We start from the raw sequence: 21,927 nt of genomic DNA, 5'->3' as shown, positions 1-21,927 counted from the left end.
GAAAGGTACAGAAGTAGCGAATCGCTATGCTGTTACAAGATCTAACAGTGTCACAGGTCAATTATGCTTCAAAAATGCACAGATCCACAGAAAAAGAGATCAGGTTTATGCTCCTAGAGGTGGGGGAGGGGGAGAGAGAACAGGTGAAGGCGATCAAATATACACACTTCCAGTTACAAGATACATAAATACTAGGGATGTAATATCCACGCGATTAATATAGCTAGCATTGCGGTTTGTGATATATGAAGTTGAGAGAGTACATCTTAAAGAGCTCTATCACAAGAAAAAATTTTAAAAATTAATTTTGTACCCTCATGAAATGACAGATGTTCACCAAACTTATCGTGATAATCACTTTACGATGTGTGTAAGTCAAATCATTACGCAGTATACCTTAAACTTACACAGTGGTGTATGTCAATTATGTCTCAATAAAACTGGAAGGGAAAAAATTGTTTTAATTGATAAAAACTTAGCCAGACTCATCAAGAAAAAAGAGGGCCAAATAAATAAAACCAGAAACAAAAGGGAAGTTACAACTGATACCAGGGAAGTAGAAAGATCATTAAGAAATCATTAGGGGGAGTTCCCGTCGTAGCGCAGTGGTTAACGAATCCGACTAGGAACCATGAGGTTGCGGGTTCGGTCCCTGCCCTTGCTCAGTGGGTTAACGATCCGGCGTTGCTGTGAGCTGTGGTGTAGGTTGCAGACGCGGCTCGGATCCCGCGTTGCTGTGGCTCTGGCACAGGCCGGTGGCTACAGCTCCGATTGGACCCCTAGCCTGGGAACCTCCATATGCCGCGGGAGCGGCCCAAAGAAATAGCAAAAAGACAAAAAAAAAAAAAAAAAAGAAATCATTAGGAACAAATACATGCTGATAAAATGGGCACTAGAAGAAATGGATAAATTCTTAGAAACATACAATCTCACAGCAATGAATAAGCAAGAAACAGAAAACATGAACAGACCAATTACCAGCAATGAAACTGAATCAGTAATTAGGAAAAAAAACAAACCAATAAAAAAAAGTCCACAACCATATGGCTTCATGGGGGACTTCCCCCATTTAAAGAAGAGTTAACTTGTCGTCAACAAACCAGAGGCAGAGATGTCCCCACAATAACTGCAGCTCCATTACTTCAAAATGCAGGATTATGGAGTTCCTGTCGTGGCGCAGTGGTTAACGAATCCGACTAGGAACCATGAGGTTGCGGGTTCGGTCCCTGCCCTTGCTCAGTGGGTTAACGATCCGGCGTTGCCATGAGCTGTGGTGTAGGTTGCAGACGCGGCTCGGATCCTGCGTTGCTGTGGCTCTGGCATAGGCCGGTGGCTACAGCTCCGATTCAACCCCTGGCCTGGGAACCTCCATATGCCACGGGAGCGGCCCAAGAAATAGCAACAACAGCAACAACAAAAGACAAAAAAAAAAAAAAAAAAAAAAAAAAGATGTCAACAGAAAGGTCCTTGATCTCAAAGAGGTTACAGAACAGAGCCTACCACCTACCTCTTTCTTGGCTAGAAGGGAAATGAGGCCTCTGGAACAGACCCTGGGGACTGATGCCCACCAATGACCTCCTAGAAGATTAAGTGAGCCATCACATGACCTTACACACCCTCTAGGCATCAAAAGTGTTTGGAGCACATCTGAAGATATGAGGCCTATAAAACTCCAGCCAAAATCAGGAACATCAAAGTTCACCACAGACATGTGTAGACACATACGCTTGTATTTACATGGAGTATTTCTGGACAGGTATGTAAGAAAGTGTTAACAGCTATGGGAGTGGACTCTAAGTGGGAGTATGGAGTGGCTGAGTCTTCCCTTCATACTCCTTTGCAAATCTGTTTTTGCCATATGCATAGATTACTTTTTCGACAAAAGCTAATTAAAAATAAAGTTATGAGATTATAGACACCAAGGCAGAAAATGCTGAAATGAAAAATACTATGATGAAAACATAATACTGATTATCTTCCTCCTAAAGCTGTTTAAGGATTAAATAAATTGGGTTTATAGCAGTGACGTAAATGTAGCACATACACACTGCACTAACACACATGACATTATAATGGTTTTGTTGCTACTCCGGAAGATGTCAGACCCATTTCTTGAGACAGACTTCCTAACCCTCAGTTTATCTGTACCCTAGAGTAAAAACCTAACCCCACAGTATTATTGTGAGATATAAATGAGCTAATTAATGAAAAGTGCCTAGAAAAATAATCAATAAACCTTTTCTCCTCAGAATTCCAAGAAGGCATTTATAGATCAAGCGTATATATAATTTAGAATCCTTTCCCCATTAGGTCTCACTAGAAATGGTGCTCACATGCTCAGTAGGGCCCACAGGCTCCAAGGTACACAACTGTTACTACTGTTGAGATGCCGTAGTAACAACCTCACAGCAGTCTTCACTCAGCCCTTAGTGAAGGAGGTCACGAGGCCCACGGGGAAGGACCGGGCGCTTGGTGTGTCATCACACTCCCCTTCACCTGACTCAGCCTGCCCATAGCTATGAGGGACACGTACCTGTTTTCACTGGACAAAGGAAGAACTCAAAGCTCAGAGAAGTGACACGATTTAGTTATACCAACATGAGTCGGTGACAGGACAAGACTGGCCGGAAGCCAGGTCTGCTTTCTTCAAAAGCAGAGCACACTCTAAGGCTGCCTTGATGGTCACTTCTCATGTGGACCACTAAGGGCCTCCGGGGCTATGTCCTTCGTGTTTCCTAGTGACTTCTCACCTATATTACACTTGCTTGCTCTTCCCCTTTACCCTCCTCGTCCTAACCTCTCTGGGGTAAACCACACGTAAGAACAGGTAATAGCATCCGCCTGCACCTATCACTATACGGAGGCACATAAAATGCTTACTGATTGTATGAATGAAGGCACTGCCTCTTTACATCTTAGACCATGAAAGAAAGAGCTCCTGAATGATACTAAGCAGCATAACAGGTAATCCAGAAAATTTAATGAATTCCTTATGTCTGGTGTAAGTCCATTTATATACTGAAAAGCCAATACAAAAAGGGGATAAAATTTCATGGAAAATAATGCTACATTATCATTGCACAAACCAAGGTACCTGAGCTTCTCCGTGCCTCCTCTTTTCAAATGCCAGTCTTTCTTCATCAGCCTTCTGTTCCCACTGCAGTTTTTCCAGTTGTTGGGTCATTATAGCCACTTTCTTTCTCACTTGTTCCTTAAGTTCTTTATAACGGTCCAGCTGTACAAGGATCGTTTAAACATTGATAACTCACTTAAAGAAGCAGGGAGGAAATTCTTTATGTGAATTTCCTCTACTAGCAGATATATAAACTTATCAAACATATGTTTTATATAAATTAGACCACAGTTGGCCATCTTCTCCAGCTAAGACAGTATGAACATAAAATAAACATCCTACTTAAAACTGTTTAGACAGATCAATAACATATTCAAAACCAACTCCAAAAGGTCTCTGTAAGAAATTCTTAAAAGAGAAAGTGCATTAAAACTCATTAATAGTTCAGAAGCAGGAGGAGTTTAAGAGAAAATTATGTATTTTTCTATTTAAATGGTCATAATTATTTTAATATACACAGCAATAAAAGATTATCATAAAATTAATGAGAGAGGAGTTCCCACCGTGGTGCAGCAGAAATGAATCCAACTAGGAACCATGAGGTTGCGGGTTCGATCCCTGGCCTTGCTCAGTGGGTTAAGGATGCGGCGTTGCCGTGAGCTGTGGTGTAGGTCACAGACAAGGCTTGAATCTGGCGTTGTTGTGGCTGTGGTGTAGGCCAGCAGCTATAGCTCTGATTAGACCCCTAGCTGGGGAACCTCCATATGCTGCGGGTGCGGCCCTAAATAAATAAATAAGTAAATAAATAAATAAATAAAAAGACAAAAGACAAAAAAATTTAATGAAAGAGATAAATGATAGAAATTTAGTTCAAAGATTGTTTGAAAACTGAATTACAAATTTTTGGATATCTACAATCAACCTAATATAATTAAGTCTTAATAACAAAGTAGATATTAATTCATCAACATTTTAATCATCTTAAGTAATCAATTTCCCCCTGTCAATTAAGTGATCATGTCTCTTCAATGCCATATACTATCTGACTTTTAAGTTTTTACAATATTCGTGAAGGAGTTCCCTCAGTGGATTACGAACCCAACCAGTATTCACAAGGATGTGGGTTTGATCCCCGGCTTCGCTCAGTGGGTTAAGGATTCAGTGTTACTGTGAGCTGTGGTGTAGGTCACAGACACGGCTTGGATCCCCTGTTGCTGTGGCTGTGGCGTAGGCCGGCACCTGCAGCTCCAATCTGACCCTAGCCTGGGAATTTCCATATGCTGTAGGTGCGGCCCTGAAAAGCAAACGAAGAGAATATTCATGAGGAAAAATGATAACCTTAACAACCTAATACAATTTAATTACTTAACTTTTATTACAAAATGTTACCATGTAATCCTATTGAAGTATTTTCTATGACTTTAACTCATAAATGTCATCTAATCTTATGAAGGAAAAACAGCCTAAAGATTAAAACTTAGCTTCTACATAGAGGCTGAAAAATTTTAATTCTCATAATTTAAATTCTGAGGGCAATCTTTTAAAATCTCGGAAAGAGGAGTTCCCATTGTGGCACAGCAGAATGTGACTGGGAACCATGAGGTTGCAGGTTCGATCCCCGGCCTCACTCAAGGGGTTAAGGATCCGGCACTGCCGTGAGCTGTGGTATAAGTTGCAGACGTGGCTCGGATCTGATGTTGCCATGGCTGTCGTGTACGCTGGCAGCTTCATCTCCGACTGGACCCCTAGCCTGGGAACCTCCATATGATGTGACTGCAGCCCTAAAAAGCGAAAAAATAAAATAAAATAAAATAAAATAAAATATCAGAAAGAGAGGTCATCCTTCAAATATTTTCTAATTAAAAGAAGCTGAAACAATAGAAACAACATATGATTTCCCATATGTTGACTTTTTCACCTGACTGGCTTCTAGTTCAATGTCTCTCCCTTTGTGTAAGATTTCTTCTTCAATCTGCTTTTCAAAACTTCTCCATGCACCATCTAAATCAACCAGCTCTGTCTCTAAGGCTTTTATGTCATCTTCCTGTTTAGAACATTGTTTTTCGCTGTCCTTTATTGATTTCTTAGCCACATCTAATTTCTTGAGGTGGTGCGAAGTGTTTTCTTTTGCTTTAATGTACTGAGGCCTCTTCTGATTTAAAAGTGCTTCAAGAGATCTAAAAAGAAAAAGTTCGCTTTAGAGGCAATTAAATTTTATAATATACACAGGGAAGTTCTTTTGATCAGTGGTTGCCAGATGTCGAGGGGAGGACCAAATAGTGGAAGCATGGGGAAATTTTTTAAGAGTGAGAACTACTCAGTATGACACTATACTAGTGGACACATGACACCGTGCATTCGTCCAAACCTACAGAACTTTACAGCACCAACAGTGAGCCCTAATGTAGCACGTTTTTTGAAAAACCACTTAGGAGACGGAGGGCTCCTAGATGGACTATAGGTGTGACAAAAGAATCTAACTGTATGACAAATGTGTGAAATGACCTTACTGAAGAGTGTGGGGGAATAACCTGGGTGACTTTGGAAATGAGTGGAGTCTTAAAACTGAAAGCAAAAGGAACTGTACATAAGCCCTGCACTCTAGTTGATAAAAGTCGCTTCCCACAAGGACATGGGCTGTTCATTCTGATATTGCCAGGCGTGATTTCTGGAAATGCACAATTAAGCTAATGGATGGGAGACTGTGGAACCTAGATCTCATACTATCGGGATGGAGGGTTACAGATAAGCAAAAAAGGGTCAACATCAACCATGATGCCATGCTGGCATCACATGACACAGATATGTCATGTAACATACAGGATGCATTGACATCCCCGATATAATGTGATGATAACAGCACTCTACCACTGTGGTCTGCTTCCCCAAAACCCACAAATCCCGTCTAACCATAAGAAAACTAGCAGAAAAAAATCCTCATTGGGATACATTCTACAAAAAAGCTGACCAATACTTCTTAAAACTGTCGAGGTCACTAAAAACAAGGAAAGTCTGAGAATCTGTCACAACTAAGAGGAGCCTAAAGGGACACGATGACTGAATATACTATGGTGCACGGTGCCAAAGAAAGAACCTTAGGTAAACCTAAAAAGTATGAATAAAGTATGGAATACTTAGCATGGTAATACATCAATACTGGTTAACTAATTCTGACAAAGGTAACCTACTAGCAACAAACACAATATACTATGAATGAGAGAAACTGGGTGTGGGAAGGAGAACTCTTTCTGCTACCTTTATTCTTTTTCTTTATATCTAAAAGTGTTCCAAAGTAAAAAAGTTTTTAAAGTTAACTTTCAAAGTGTCACTTAGATTTTTATTTCGTCTATCAATCTACATAAAACCCAAGTGTTAACAAAGATTTTAAAAAACTCACTTTAATTCTTTTTCTGTTTGTTGTAGTTGTCTGCTTAACATTCCATGCTCCTTTTTCTTGGCTTTAACTATGTTTTCATGACGAGAAAGAGACTCTTTTGTGACACTCAAATCCTCATTCACACGTTTCAACTCAGTGTTCAGAAAATGAATTTTTCTCTCATTGTGATACAGTTGGAAAAGCTGCAGTTGTATCTTATTTATTTTAAGTTCTTCAAGGAGATTCTGGTAGCGTTCTGCCTATAAAACAGTATAATTCAACAACAGTTGAATATTTATATGTAAAATATGAAATATATATAAAATAGTATATATTTTTTTCTTTTTAAGGCCACACCTACGGTATACAGAAGTTCCCAGGCTAGGGGTCTAATCAGAGCTGCAGCTGCCGGCCTATACCACACAGTACAGTGACACTGGATCTGAGCCACATCTGTGACCCATGCCATAGACTGTGGCAACACTGGATCCTTAACCCACTGAGTGAGGCTAGGGATCAAACCCACATCCTCACAGAGACTACATCAGGTTCTTAGTCTGCTGTACCACAATGGGAACTCCAAAAGGGAATATATTTTATGTTGACCTTTCATAAACTCAATTATAAAACCAACAGGTGATCTGTAATGAATTCTTTTTTTAATGGCCACCTGCAAGGAAGTTCCTGGGCCAGGGATCAAAACCAAGCTGCAGCTGCAACCTATGCCACAGCTGCAGTAATGCTCAATCCTTTACCCACTGTACCATAGCAGCAACATGGATGGAACTAGAGACTCTCATACTAAGCGAAGTCAGAAAGAGAAAGACAAAAACCATATGATATCACTTATACTCGCAATCTAATATATGGCACAAATGAACCTTTCCACAGAAAAGAAAATCATGGATTTGGAGAATAGACTTGTGGTTGCCAAGGGGAAGGGGGAGGGAGCAGGACAGATTGGGAACTTGCAGTTAATAGAATCAAACTATTGCCTTTGGAATGGATAAGCAATGAGATCTTGCTGTGTAGCACTGGGAACTATATCTAGTCACTTATGATGGAGCATGATAGTGTGAGATAAAAGAATCTTTACATGTATGTGTAACTGGGTCACCATGCTGTACCATAGAAAATTGACAGAACACTGTAAACCAGCTATGATGAAAACAAATAAAAAACATTATATATTTTAAAAAAAGATATAAAGGATTGTGCTGCCTTGAAATCAAAGCTCATATCTATGAAATACCCCAAGGGACAGGTAAATAGCTATCTCCCAGGATGTTGTAAAAAATAATTAGGAACTTGGACTATTCTAACTGTCCTTATAATGTTTAAAGTTCTAAAATTCTAAATTGCCACATGCTATTTCAGTATATTACGAATACTATAATTGGACTTGCAATTACGCCACCCCTTTCCACTGATAAAACCAAGAACACATATACACATATAAAAATATGAAGAGGAGTTCCCGTCGTGGCGCAGTGGTTAACGAATCCGACTAGGAACCATGAGGTTGCGGGTTCGGTCCCTGGCCTCGCTCAGTGGGTTAAGGATCCGGCGTTGCCGTGAGCTGTGGTGTAGGTTGCAGACGTGGCTCGGATCCTGCGTTGCTGTGGCTCTGGTGTAGGCTGGCAGCCACAGCTCCGATTAGACCCCTAGCCTGGGAACCTCCATATGCCGAGGGAGCGGCCCAAGAAATAGCAAAAAGACAAAAAAAAAAAAAAAAAAGATATGAAGAAACATCTCTAATAAGAAACACAATCCACTCTTCATTTACTTCTTCAAGTATTTATTAACTGCCTATTGTGTGCCAGGCCCTCTTCTACCTGCTGGAAATATAGTGGGGAAGAAGTCAGAGACAGACTCTGCTCGTGCGACTTTATAATCTAAGTCCTCTAATGGGGTAGAGAGGGAAGGAGGCAGAGAATAAATAAGCAAACAAATAAAAAGCAAGAAAATTTCATAGAGCAAAATCTACCCCAAAAAAATAAATAAATAAATAAGCAAAGAGTACCAGGGAAAGGATGCTAATTTAGATTGGAGGAATGGACAGCAAATGCCTGCCTGAGAAAATGGCTTTTTATGAAAACCTGAATGAGAGTATCAGCCATGTACAAATCAGGCATATGACTATCTAGGCAGAGGAAAAAACAAAAGCTTCAGGAGAGAAGGGAGCATGGTGTGTTCAATAAATAATAAAGGTCAATGTGAGGAAGGTAAAGCTTCAGAGGTGAACAAGGGGCAGACCAGCAGGCTGGATAGGGAGATGCGATTCTCAGTGCACCGGGGAGCCCTGCTCTGCAAGACAGACAGAATCAGAGCCGCCTTTGAAAGGGACTACGCTAAAGGCAAACAATTACCAACAATACACAAGGCACTGTGAAGGGCACCCAGAAATACCACAGAAGAGCGTCTGCAAAATGTGGCCACGGTTTCCTAGGCTTCCCCCACACCCTTCTACAGAGGCCCTGAGGTCAAAACTATGCCATAATAATAATTAAGTTTTTCCCTCTGTTTTGCTTTTTATGGCCACACCTGCAGCACAGAGAAGTTCCCAAGCTAGGAGTCCAAGCCGGCCTACTCCACAGCAACGCCAGATCCGCGCTGTGTCTGTGCTCACAGCAACGCTAGATCCTTAACCCACTGAGCAGGGCCAGGGATCAAACCCACGGCCTCATGGATACTAGTCAGATTTGCTACAGCTGAGCCATGACGGGAATTCTGCAATACTAATATTTTCTTTGCCATTTTTGCTGTGTTGATGTCTGCACTGATGGTGTAGGAGCCAATGGATGGTAAAGCTGCTAAGTCTCAGCACAGATAAGATTTAACACAAGATTTAAGGAGATATGAGAAGTCACCTGTCTTCTATTAAGATGGATATTAAGGAGATTATAAAATTGTAAAACAATACTACCCTTCTAATTTTTGGTTTTAAGAATCATTTTTCAAAAAAATGTTGTTAATATGCAACAAATTTTTATTGCCATTTTAAAGCTGATTGTTAAAATGCATTTTTAAAATGTCTCAAGGAGTTCCCGTCGTGGCACAGTGGTTAACGAATCCGACTAGGAACCATGAGGTTGCGGGTTCGGTCCCTGGCCTTGCTCAGTGAGTTAAGGATCTGGCGTTGCCGTGAGCTGTGGTGTAGGTCGCAGACGAGGCTCGGATCCTGCGTTGCTCTGGCTCTGGCGTAGGCAGGTGGCTACAGCTCCGATTCAACCCCTAGCCTGGGAACCTCCATATGCCGAGGGAGCGGCCCAAGAAATGGCAAAAAGACAAAAAAAAAAAAAGTCTGTTTTAATTTCAAATACAACAATTATCAACAGATATAACCACATAAGCAGAAACTTTTGGGGTCCTCAATAATTTTTAAAGTGTAAGAGGACAGGCTCCAAAAGTTGGAGAGTCTCCGCCATATAAGACACAAATCCCTCAAGTTTAATTTTAGTTGGGAAAACAGACATCGGTGTAGTTCAGGTTATCCTCCCTATTTGGGCGAAAAAACCTAAACTGTGGAAAACATATCACAAAGCTTACCACTGATGACTCCTGGGCTTTGTCACGTGTTGTTAAAAATCTCTTCAGCAACCCCACACCAGCACCTACACTCGTGGCGGAAGTTTTTGCATCCCACACTCAAGTGGTCACGTCATGACGTCTTACCTCTTCTTTCTCTAATTTTGCATGTTTGCGTTCTGCAGCTATATTCTTCTTCTTATTAAAATTAAACTGTGCGTCTTCTTCAGCCTTCTGTAACCTCCTTTTCTTTTCCTCATATTCTCTTACGAGCTCCCCAGAAGTGCTGATTTCCTCGAAAAACTGTGTTCTTTCTTTGGGTTTTTTCAACGAAATCGATTCCACAGTTCCCTTTCAAAGCAGTAAAGCACACCAACATGTAAAATACAGCGATGTATTTTCAAAATTATGGATAAAATAAACCACTGCAGCTACTTACCTGAAAAACCAGACAGTTCCGGGCTTTGACTATTATGCCTATCTTTTCCAGCTCTTTAATATAAGAAGAACGACTCACAGGATTATCATCAAAATGAAATTCTGAGCATCCCCCTAAAGTAAAAGAATAAAGACTGTTATAGGAAGTATAAATACCAGACATACGTAAGCAACTACTGAAAGCTTAAACTATCTTCTTAAAATGGCCCTTTATACAATAATATACATGTTCATAAATGCATGTAATCAGTCACCAAATAATGAGTGTCTACTACATGCCAAGGAGTATTATACAGCAATAAACATAAGAGACAAAAGTCTGGTCTCAAGGAGCTTATATCCTAGTAATGGAGACAGATAAGCTATGTAAGTAAAATAAAGCATGTGAGCAAGTATTAAGTGCTAAGGAGTAAAACAGAGCTGAGGAGGGAGTGTGGAAGTTTCTGTGTGGGAGAGAGAGGGCAATTTTAAATAGGATGGTGCAATGGTCTGAATGTTTGTGTCCCCCTAAATTCATATGATGAAATCCTAACAACAAAAGTGATGTTTGAAGGTACGGCCTTTGGGGAGTTCCCGTCATGGCTCAGCCGTTAACAAACCCGACTAGGATCCAAGAGGACACAGGTTCGATCCCTGCCCTCACTCAGTGGGTTAAGGATCCAGCACTGCCATGAACTGTGGTGTAGGTCACAGATGTGCCTTGGATCCCGCGTTGCTGTGGCTTTGGCCAGTGGCTTCAGCTTGCCAGTTGGACCCCTAGCCTGGGAACCTCCACATGCCACGGGAGCAGCCCTAAAAAAAAAGACAAAAAGACAAAAAAAAAAAAGAAGGTAAGGCCTTTGGGAGGTGACTAGGTCATGACAGTGGAGCCCTCACAAATAGCACTGGTGCACTCATAAAAGGAGCCCTCAAGTCTCCGTAGTTGCATCCACATGCGAGGGTACAGTGAGGGGTCTGCAACAGAAGAGAGCTTCATTCAACCATGCTGGCACCCTCATCTTGGACTTCCAGCCCCCAGGACCAGGAGAAGTAAGTTTCTATTGTTTATATGCTACCAGTCTGTGGTATTTTATTATAGCAGCCCAAATGCACTAAGATAGATGAGCTAGGAAGAACAAAGCTGGAGGCATCACACTTCCTGATTTGAAAATACATTATAAAGCTGCAGTAATCCAAGCAGCATGGTACTGGCACAAAAACATAGAGAAAAGTGGAACAGAATAGAATCCAGAAAGAAATCTAAGCATCTACAGTGAACCAATCTTCAACAAGGGTGCCAAGAATACATAATGGCAAAAAGATAGTCTCTTCAATAACAGTGTTGGGAAAAGTGGATATCCGCAGCAGACGAATAAAATTGGACCCTTATACAAAATGGACACATCTATACAAAAAATAACTTGAACTAAAGACTTAAATGTAATGCCTAAAACTGCGAAACTACTAAAAGAAAGCATGGGGAAAAGCTTCGTGACGATTCTCTGAGCAATGATTTTTTGGATGTGATATCAAAAACAGAAGCAACAAAAGCAAAAACAGACAAGTGGGATTGTATCAAACTAAAAAGCTTCTGTATAGCAAGGGCGATAACCAACAGAGCACAAAAAGCAGCATGTGGAATGGGAGAAAATATTTTGGAACCAAATATCTAACAGGGGTTAATATCCAAAATATATAAGGAATCCACAGAACTTAATAGCAAAAAACCCAAATAACCCAATTTAAAAATGGGCAAAGGACCTGGATAGATATTCCTCAAAAGATAATATACAAATGACCAACAGGTATGTAAAAACGTGCTCAGAAGCAGGAATCACCAGCAAAATGCAAATCAAAACTTTAATGAGGAATCACCTCATACCTATTAGAATGTAAAAGATAAGTTTTGGTGAGGACGTGAAGAAAAGGGAACCCTTAATATTGTTGGTGAGAATATAAATTGGCATGGCCATTATGAAAAACAGTATGAAGATTCCTAAAAGACTTAAAAATGGAACCACCTTATGATCCAGCAATCCCACTTCTGAGTATATATGCAAAGAAAATCAAAGTACCTTGAAGAGTTAACTGCACTCGTATGTTACTGCAGCATTATTCACAATAACTGAGATATGGAAACAAACTAAATCTCTGCCAGTGGATGACTGGATACAGAAAATGTGGGAATATTACTCAGCCTTAAAAGAGAAGGAAATTCTGCCATCTGTGGCATCACAGATGAACCCGGAGGATGCTACGGTAGTGAAATAACCCATATACACGATCTCACCTTTACGTGGAATGGAAAACAGTTAAACTCATAGAGACAGACAGAAGGACGGTGTTGCCGGGGGCTGGGGAGGGGAAATGGAGAGATGTTTCTGGTCAAGGTGAACAGTTTCATTTATGCCAGATGAGTAAGTTCTGGAGATGTAATACAGCAATGTGACTAGAGGTAACACCACTGTACTGCATACTCCAAATTTGCCAAGAGGGTAGCTCTTAAATGTTCTCACCACACACACACACACACACACAAAACAGTAACCATGTGAGGCGATGCATATGTTAATTAGCTTGATTGTGGTGATTATTTCACAATGTATATTAAAACATCAAATTATATACTTTAAACATATACAATTTTTATTTGACAATTATGTCAATAAATATGGAAAAATGAACTTACAGTGGTTTATTAAGAAAAGAAAGCGGAGTTCCCGTCGTGGCGCAGTGGTTAACGAATCCGACTAGGAACCATGAGGTCGCGGGTTTGGTCCCTGCCCTTGCTCCGTGGGTTAACGATCCAGCGTTGCCGTGAGCTGTGGTGTAGGTTGCAGACGCGGCTCGGGTCCTGCGTTGCTGTGGCTCTGGCGTAGGCCGGTGGCTACAGCTCCGATTCAACCCCTAGCCTGGGAACCTCCATATGCCGCGGGAGCGGCCCAAGAAATAGCAACAACAACAACAACAAAAGACAAAAAAAAAAAAAAAAAAAAAAAAAAGAAGAAAAGAAAGCAAGCTTGGGACTCTGATTGAGATGGAGTCTTTTGATAAAAAACTCAAAGAAAGTGAGAAAAATAACCAATAAAGAAACATCTAGGGAGTTCCCGTCGTGGCGCAGTGGTTAACGAATCCGACTAGGAACCATGAGGTTGCGGGTTCGATCCCTGCCCTTGCTCAGTGGGTTAACGATCTGGCATTGCTGTGGCTGTGGCGTAGGCCAGCGGCTACAGCTCCAGCTCCGAATAGACCCCTAGCCTGGGAACCTCCATATGCTGTGAGAGTGGCCCAAGAAATGGCAAAAAAAGACAAAAAAAAAAAAAAAAAGAAAGAAACATCTAGGTGATAAAGTGGTGAAAAACTTAAATTATACATTAAGGTACATGCACATAATAATAAGTATTTCTAAAATTACCTATGATTGAACTTGGGGAAAGTTGTACATTAGAACATTAAAACTGTGTTCTAGTGGCAGAATGGAAAGAAACAACAACAAAAAACGAAAATAAGAAACATCTGTTTATACAAGCTCTGTAAACTCCTAGCATAGGTAGAAAAATATAATTAAATAAATCTTGATTTGTTTTGTCAAGAAATACAGGGATTTAATTAATAAATCAAAACAAAACAGAAATTCGAATATTTCATTCAACTTGCTTTTGGTGGTAGGGAAAGCTTTCTAAACAAACCAAAAACATGCGCTGAATTATTTCATCCCTAGGAAAAGCAGATGCTCATATATAGAGGCCCTCAGGAAGGGCTTTACAACGTCACTGTCTTTGAGGCAGACTCTCTCCTTCATTGTAACCTACTAACCAGGGAGAAGAATGTTATTCAGCAGTAGGGAATTTGGGAGTTCCCATCGTAGCTCAGTGGAAACTGGCATCCATGAGGATGCAGGTACGATCCCTGGCCTTGCTCAGGGGGTTAAGGATCCAGCCTTGCCACGAGCTATGGTGTAGGTCAAAGACTCGTCTCAGATCCAATGTTGCTGTGGCTGTGGTGTAGGCCAGCAGCTATAGCTCCAATTCGCCCCTAGCCTGGGAACCTCCATATGCCGCAGGTGTGGCCCTAAAAAGACAAAAACAACCAAACAAACAAACAAAAAAAACAAAAAACAAAACCCACAAACCCCAAACAAAGAGTAGGGAATTTGAATAATATGCCTGCTTAAAGTCCAGTGGAGAATCAGACAAGTTCTATCACCTGCTTCTGAGATCTGCTACCCAAGATAAAAATAAAAAACAGGAGTTCCCGTCGTGGCGCAGTGGTTAACGAACCCGACTAGGAACCATGAGGTTGTGGGTTCCATCCCTGGCCTCTCTCAGTGGGTTAAAGATCTGGCGTTGCCGTGAGCTGGGGTGTAGGTCACAGACGTGGTTCAGATCCCACATTGCTGTGGCTCTGGCGTAGGCTGGTGGCTATAGCTCTGATTCGACCCCTAGCCTGGGAACCTCCATATGCCGCAAGAGCGGCCCAAGAAAATGGCAAAAAGACAAAAAAACAAAAAAACAAACAAACAAAAAAACATACCTCGGATAATCCTTGTAAATGTTTTCTCTTCTCCACTTTCCTCCACATACACAATTCTCACACTTGCAGAAGAAGAAACAGGTTTGCCAATATGTGCCCCATGAATAAGTTCTTGAATATTTTTCACTCTTAAATTAGCAATTTTTTCTCCCATGACAAAACTAAGTGCATCCATTACATTAGATTTTCCTGGGGAAGAAAAGAGAGAAAAAGTTATTTATCCTTAATGAAAAAGAACCCTTGCCCAGAGCTAAAGAGACCAGGTTACCAATGCAAGTGAAACAGAGGCGGTCACACGTCTAAACAGTACTGTCTTTTCTATATTCAAAATGCATGTTACTGAATAATTTTATGTAGATTACTGGTTTCTTCTATGCAGCTATGGTAGAGTATTAAGTGTTCAAAATTTAAGGAGCTACATACATGAATCTAGGAGTTTCCGTTGTGGTTCAGCGGAAACGAATCTGACGAGCAGCCATGAGGATGCAGGTTTGATTCCTGGCCTTTCTCAGTGGGTTAAGGACCTGTACTGCAGTGGGCTATGATGTAGGCTGCAGACCAGCTTGGATGTGGCATTGCTGTGGCTGTGGCGTAGGCTGGCGGCTGCAGCTCCAATTTGATCCCTAGCATAGGAACCTCCATATGCTGCACCCTAAAAAAATACATACATACATACATACATGAATCTAAACCCCAGCTCTCTCCCACTATTAAATATCATATCGTGGCAAATCATTTAACTTCTCTGAATTTCAGTTATCCCCACTTCATAAATTTTAAGTATCACATTTTTCTTCCTTCTTTAGGGCCGTACCCTAAGGCACATGGAAGTTCCGGGGCTATGGGTAGAATCAGAGCTGCAACTGTGGCCTAGGCCACAGCCACGCCAGATCCAAGCTGCATCTGTGATCTACATCACAGCTCGCGGCAACACTGGATCCTTAACCCACCAAGCGAGGCCAGGGATTGAACCCGCATCCCCACAGACACCATGTTGAGTTCTTAACCTGCTGAGTCACAGTGGGAACTCCACATATATTTTTTTAAATGGCTATCTACCTCCAGGATTTTCCCAAGGCCTGGACTCAGGTTGCTAGAATATTTATGACTAGTATGAGTTGGTAGTGCAGAAGAATTATAAAGCATGTCCAAGCCTGCTATCCTCTGAAAGTCCTGCTTACCAGCCTGGCTGGCATGATAGGATTTGATTTGGATTTGGATGCCATGAGAATTTCCACCACTTTCTGACAAGAATGTCTCACTGCACCTAAACCGTTTATATAAACACTACGACTTATGCTGAATACTTGCTTTCTTTCTAGGAGTCTGGAATTTTGGTGCGTGCTAGGCAGAGGTGCCTATGTGGCTATACCCCGATCAAAACCCTGGGCATTGAGTCCTTGATGAGGTTCTCTGGTAGACAACCTCTCACATGTGCTGTCACAACTGGCTGTGGAAGAATTAAGCCTGTCCTGTGCGACTTCACTCGGGGAGGATTCAGAGAACCTTGTGCCTGGCTTCCTCAAGAGTTCACCCCCTGTACCTATTCTCTTGCCTGAGTCTGCTTTGTTTCCTTTCAGTCATGACAACTATGCTGAGTCCTGTGAGTCCTCCTAGTGGACCATCAACACTGGGGGGAGTCTTGGGGACTCCTGACCCAAACGGCAAATTGTTCCCCAACCCTGAGCCCATAGTTTGTTCTAAGACAGTATCCAAGATGCAGGGTCCTCTCAGCTACCACTGTTTCTATTTAATTTCTTTTCTTTTTAAGAAATTTAAATTTCTAGTGCCAAAAGCGGGAAAAGTTACATAAACAAGAAAATACTGCCAGTCATTGGAAATATGGCATGGTTTTTCTATGATCTTTCCATGATCTTTCTAAAAAGAACTAGATAGTAAAATGCTGTAGCTGTATTTAGCTAAGTCTCAGTTAATTAACATGGTTTTTTAGGTGTCTGATATCAAAACCTATACTCTTCCCACTCAAAGCAGGAAATTATAACTTACTACAAGTTCTAAGACAAAATTAACACAAAGAACTATAGAAGCACTTAGGGGGGGCCCTAATTACTGGAGACTCTGAGTAGGCTTTGTAGGAGATAATTCTGGGCTGAGTTTTAAAGGGTAAGTAAGTAGAAGTTTGCGGAGGTGGTGGTGAAGGTAACCAGAACCATTCCAGGAATAGAGAATGCTTGGTCACCGGTACAAATGGGATAGCAAGGTTCCGTAAGAAACAGTAAGTGATTATATAGCAGTGACACCAAGCTTGCAAGGTTAGGAGGCATAAAAGAGAAATCAACTTTATGCTTAAGATTATGTGAAACCATGAAGGATTTTAGGAACAGCAGTGACTTTTTCCGATATATTTTATAAACATTTCTGAGACAATAACCCACCAGACAACCAGGCAAAGGAAATGAAAGGGCAATTCAGAGAAAGAGAAATACAAAGGTGCTTAACCATACGAAAAGATACTTGAACTCAGTCATAATAAGAGAAATGTAAATTAAAACTGTTTTGATTACCATTTCTTATCTACTAGACAGGCAAAAATCCAAAAATTTGAAAACATTCTTTTGATGCAGCAAGAGGGAGACAGCCCTCTCATTAAATTATTCTTGGGAGTACAAAATGATACAACCACTATGGAGGGGGGAATCTGGCAACAGCTAACTAAGTTGTAACCCCATTTAGCTTTTGAACTGACAATTTCACTTCTAGGGAGCTATCTCCCTGATACAGATGCAAAACTACACAATGGAGAAGTTCCTGTCATGGCTCAGCAGTTAACGAACCCAACTAGGATCCATGAGGATGCAGGATGGATCCCTGGCCTCAGTCAGTGGGTTAAGGGTTCGGCATTGCTATGAGCTGTGGTGTAGGTCACAGACATGGCTCAGATCTGGTGTTGCTGTAGCTGTGGTGTAGGCTGGTGGCTACAACTCCAATTTGTCTTTTTTTGCCCTAAAAAGACAAAAGACAAAACCAAAACAAAAACTACACAATGGCAAAAACACAATCATACAATTCATTATAGGTAATTTCTAACACAGAAGGACTGAAAACAACTTAAAGTGTTCAAAAATTAAAGGAAATTTTGATTTTTTTTTTTGATTTTTAAGTTTTTTTTTTTTTTGCTTTTTAGGGCTGGACCCACAGGATATGAAATTTCTCAGGCTAGGGGTCGAATTGGAGCTATGGCTGCTGGCAGCCACAGCCACAAGGGATCCAAGCCACATCTGGGACCTGCATCACAGCTCAGGGCAACACCAGATCTCTGACCCACTGAGCGAGGCCAGGGATTGAACCCGAATCCTCATCGATACTAGTCAATTTTTTTCTGCTGTGCCACAATGGCAACTCCAGAAAAGTCTATTTGAAATAATCACGTAATAGCCACAGAAAAGAGAAATCACACAGCAGTAAGAGAATAGAAGAGGAAATGAAAAGTACGTAACAGTAGACATAGTAAATAAATAAAAAAAAAAACGAATACAGACTTATTTAAAGAAAAAGTGAGGGGTTGGGAATAACAATATACACATACTTGGGAGAATTTGCAGAAAGAAATAAAGGATCATTAAGGAACTAATGGTTATGTACAGAAGGTGAAGAAGAGCATGGCACAGAAGCTGAGTTGGGCACCTTCTGCCCTTTATCCACAAGCTCTTCAGACTTTTAGTTTCAAGTTGGATTTGGCCGATGGAGCGCCCTGGCACGAGGGTCGAAGAAGGCTGAGGTCAGAGTATTTACTTCCCTACTTTCCTCCCTGGAAGGTGGCTTCCGATTGGCTGTGCCCTTCAATGTTTCCAAGTTCCTTCTGGGTTCCTTCCTCTCTGGGCCTTGGGGTGGTGCTAGCTGTGTGACCGCTATATTCTTTGATTCCTCTACAGCCCTCCCACACCTATGTAATTTGTCTCTTTTAAATAAACCTTCCTCGAACTGTCCTAATTTTGATACTGCCACCTATTTCCTCTTGGGATCCTAAGTGACACAGGAAGTAGGGGTAGAAGAAACTTTTCTATAGTTCTGACCTTTAAAATATGTGCATACATTACCAATTAAAAAAAAACTAAATTTTTAAGATACCATATATGCAAATGAACCTATCTACAGAAAAGAAACAAACTCATGGACATGGAGAACAGACTTGTGGTTGCCGGGGCGGGGGGGGAAGGAGTAGGATGGATGGGGAGTTTGGGGTTAGTAGATGCAAACCATTGCATTCGGAGTTGATAAGCAATGAGATCCTGCTGTATAGCACAGGGAACTATATCCAGTCACCTGTGATAGAACATGATGGAGGATAATGTGAGAAAAAGAATGTTATATAACTGGGTCACTTTGCTGTACAGAAGAAATTGATGGAACGTTGCAAATAAACTATAATAAAAAATTAAAGAAAAAATACCATAAATGAAAACAATCACAAACAAGTAAACTTAACTGAGTATTACATTGGTAACATAGGCATACTGAAATGATTCATTTCAAGGGATTTTGGATCACAGAATTGTGACCGTACATTCTCAGTAGAATCCATTCTAAGGACCAAAAAGAAGTACAAAGGAATTTTAAATTTCCTTTAGTAGCTTTATTGTTTATAATGTTATTGGTACTTTAAGGCATTTTTTTATATTGTACGTTAAAGCAAATAATTAATTATACTAGTCATGTTAGGAAATAAGATTTTCAGAGTAAGGAAAAATATTTACAATGACAAAAATCAAGGAACAGTGAAAACACGGTTAAAAATGACCAGCACACCAGTCAGAATGGCTATCATTAATAAGTCCACAAATAACAAATGCAGGAGAGGGTATGGAGAAAGGAAACCCTTCCTACACTGTCAGTGGGAATGCAAATTGGTACAACCACTATGGAAAACAGTATGCAGGTTCCTCAAAAAACTATAAAACTACCATATGATCTAGCAATCCCATTCCTGGGCTTATAACCAGACACAACTTTCATTCAAAAAGATAGATGTACCCCTATGTTCATGGCAGCACTATTCACAATAGCCAAGACGTGGAAACAACCTAAATGTCCATGGACAGATGAACGGGTAAAGAAGATGTGGTACACATACACAATGGAATACTACTCTGCCATTAAAAAAGAACAAAATAATGCCATCTGCAGCAACATGGATGGAATCAGACATTCTCATACTTGGTGAAGTAGAAAGATAAAGACAAATGCCATATATCAGGGTTTTTTTTTTTTGTCTTTTTAGCACTGCCCTCATGGCACATGGAAGTTCCCAAGCTAGGGGTCGAATCGGAGCAATAGCTGCCAGCGTACTACCACAGCCACAGCAATGCCAGATCTGAAACGTGTCTGCGACCCACACCACTGCTCACAGCAACACTGGATCCTCAACCCACTGAGCAAGACCAGGGATCAAACCCGTGTCCTCATGGATACTAGTCGGGTTCGTTATCCGCTGAGCCACACTGGGAACTCCTCATGTATCACTTATATGTGGAATCTAAAATATGGCAGAGATGAACCTATCTACAGAACAGAAACAGACTCACAGACATGGAGACAAACTTGTGGTTGCAAGGAGGGGTGGAGGGAGTGGGATGGACCAGGAGTTTGGGGTTAGCAGGTACAAACTATTACATTTGGAGTGAATAAGCAATGAGGTCCTGTGTATAGCACAGGGAACTATAGCCAATCACTTGATAGAACATGATAGAAGATAATACAAGAAAAAGAATGCATATACATGTATGACTGGGTCACTTTGCTGTACATCAGAAATTGACAGAACATTGTAAATTGATTGTACTTAAATAAAAACTTTTTCAAAACCCAAATGGAAAACATCAGCATGAACTCAATTTTTAAAAATTACTCTAACATTGGAGTTCCCGTCGTGGCTCAGTGGTTAACGAATCCGACTAGGAACCATGAGGTCGCGGGTTCGGTCCCTGCCCTTGCTCCGTGGGTTAACGATCCGGCGTTGCCGTGAGCTGTGGTGTAGGTTGCAGACGCGGCTCGGATCCTGCATTGCTGTGGCTCTGGTGTAGGCCGGGGACTACAGCTCCGATTAGACCCCTAGCCTGGGAACCCCCATATGCCGCGGGAGCGGCCCAAAGAAATAGCAAAAAAAAAAAAAGACAAAAAAAAAAAATTACTCTAACATGAAAAGATGCTCAGTCACACTAGTCCTTAGGAAAATGCTAATCAAAACTACAATGAAAGGAGTTCCCATCATGGCTCAGTGGTACTGCATCTGACGAGTATCCACGAGGACTGGGGTCTGATCTCTGGCCTTGCTCAGAGGGTTAAGAATCTGGCGTTGCTGTGGCTGTGGTGTAGGCTGGCAGCTGTAGCTCTGATTCACCCCCTAGCCTGGGAACTTCCATACGCTGTGTGTAGGGCCCTAAAAAGACACGACAAAAACAAACAAACAAGACAACCCTACAATGAAATGCCACTTCACATCAGTTAGGATGGTGAAAAGAAACAAGACAAACTACAGGAACAACTACTGGTGAAGATATGGAAAATTCTGACAATGGAAATGTAAAATGATGAGTCACATTGAAAAACAGTCTGGCAGTTCTCCAAACTGTTACACAGAGTTACTATAGGATCCAGACTCTCCACTTCTGGGCATATCCCCAAAGGAAATGAGAAAAAAAAAATCTCCACACCAAAACTTGCACACAAACGTTCACGGCAGCATTATGGTTTGGTCAAAGAACATTTTGAAGTCAACAGAGGAAATCTAAACTAGAGCTATACATCAGAGAAAATGAATGAGGAAAAAAGGTGCGGATAACTGTCTAAAAAGAATAAGTAAGACAACAGCATGTACTGTATGATCTCATTTTCATGAAAAAAAGTCTGCAAAGAAAACCATCTATATGGACATGCCCTCAGGTATTACAGTAGTACTCTCTGGTTTGTGGGAATACATTTTACTTTTCTTTTTTTTTCCCTTTCGTTTTGGCTGCCCCCAAGACATACAGAAGTTCCTGGA

At 41.1% G+C, this 21,927-nt stretch overlaps 1 protein-coding gene across 2 annotated transcripts in view; it reads right to left on the bottom strand.

Annotated features, from left to right (window-relative positions):
* The window catches only part of SMC1B (structural maintenance of chromosomes 1B), a 91,051-nt gene that overhangs the window by 61,499 nt on the left and 7,625 nt on the right, over nucleotides 1-21,927 (bottom strand). For both annotated transcript variants that reach the window (XM_021091389.1, XM_021091388.1), the window contains exons 2-7: nucleotides 14,928-15,116; nucleotides 10,417-10,529; nucleotides 10,125-10,328; nucleotides 6,471-6,709; nucleotides 4,992-5,250; nucleotides 3,095-3,235 (exon numbers count right to left, since the gene is read on the bottom strand). In XM_021091389.1, the coding sequence (XP_020947048.1) occupies nucleotides 3,095-3,235; nucleotides 4,992-5,250; nucleotides 6,471-6,709; nucleotides 10,125-10,328; nucleotides 10,417-10,529; nucleotides 14,928-15,116 (1,145 nt within the window). The remainder of the gene's footprint in view (nucleotides 1-3,094; nucleotides 3,236-4,991; nucleotides 5,251-6,470; nucleotides 6,710-10,124; nucleotides 10,329-10,416; nucleotides 10,530-14,927; nucleotides 15,117-21,927) is intronic.

Source organism: Sus scrofa, chromosome 5, assembly GCF_000003025.6.
Source record: "Sus scrofa isolate TJ Tabasco breed Duroc chromosome 5, Sscrofa11.1, whole genome shotgun sequence".
NCBI classification, from domain to species: domain Eukaryota; kingdom Metazoa; phylum Chordata; class Mammalia; order Artiodactyla; family Suidae; genus Sus; species Sus scrofa.
The sequence above is the reverse complement of the archived record's forward strand: the minus strand, read 5'-3'. Positions and strand labels throughout refer to the sequence as shown.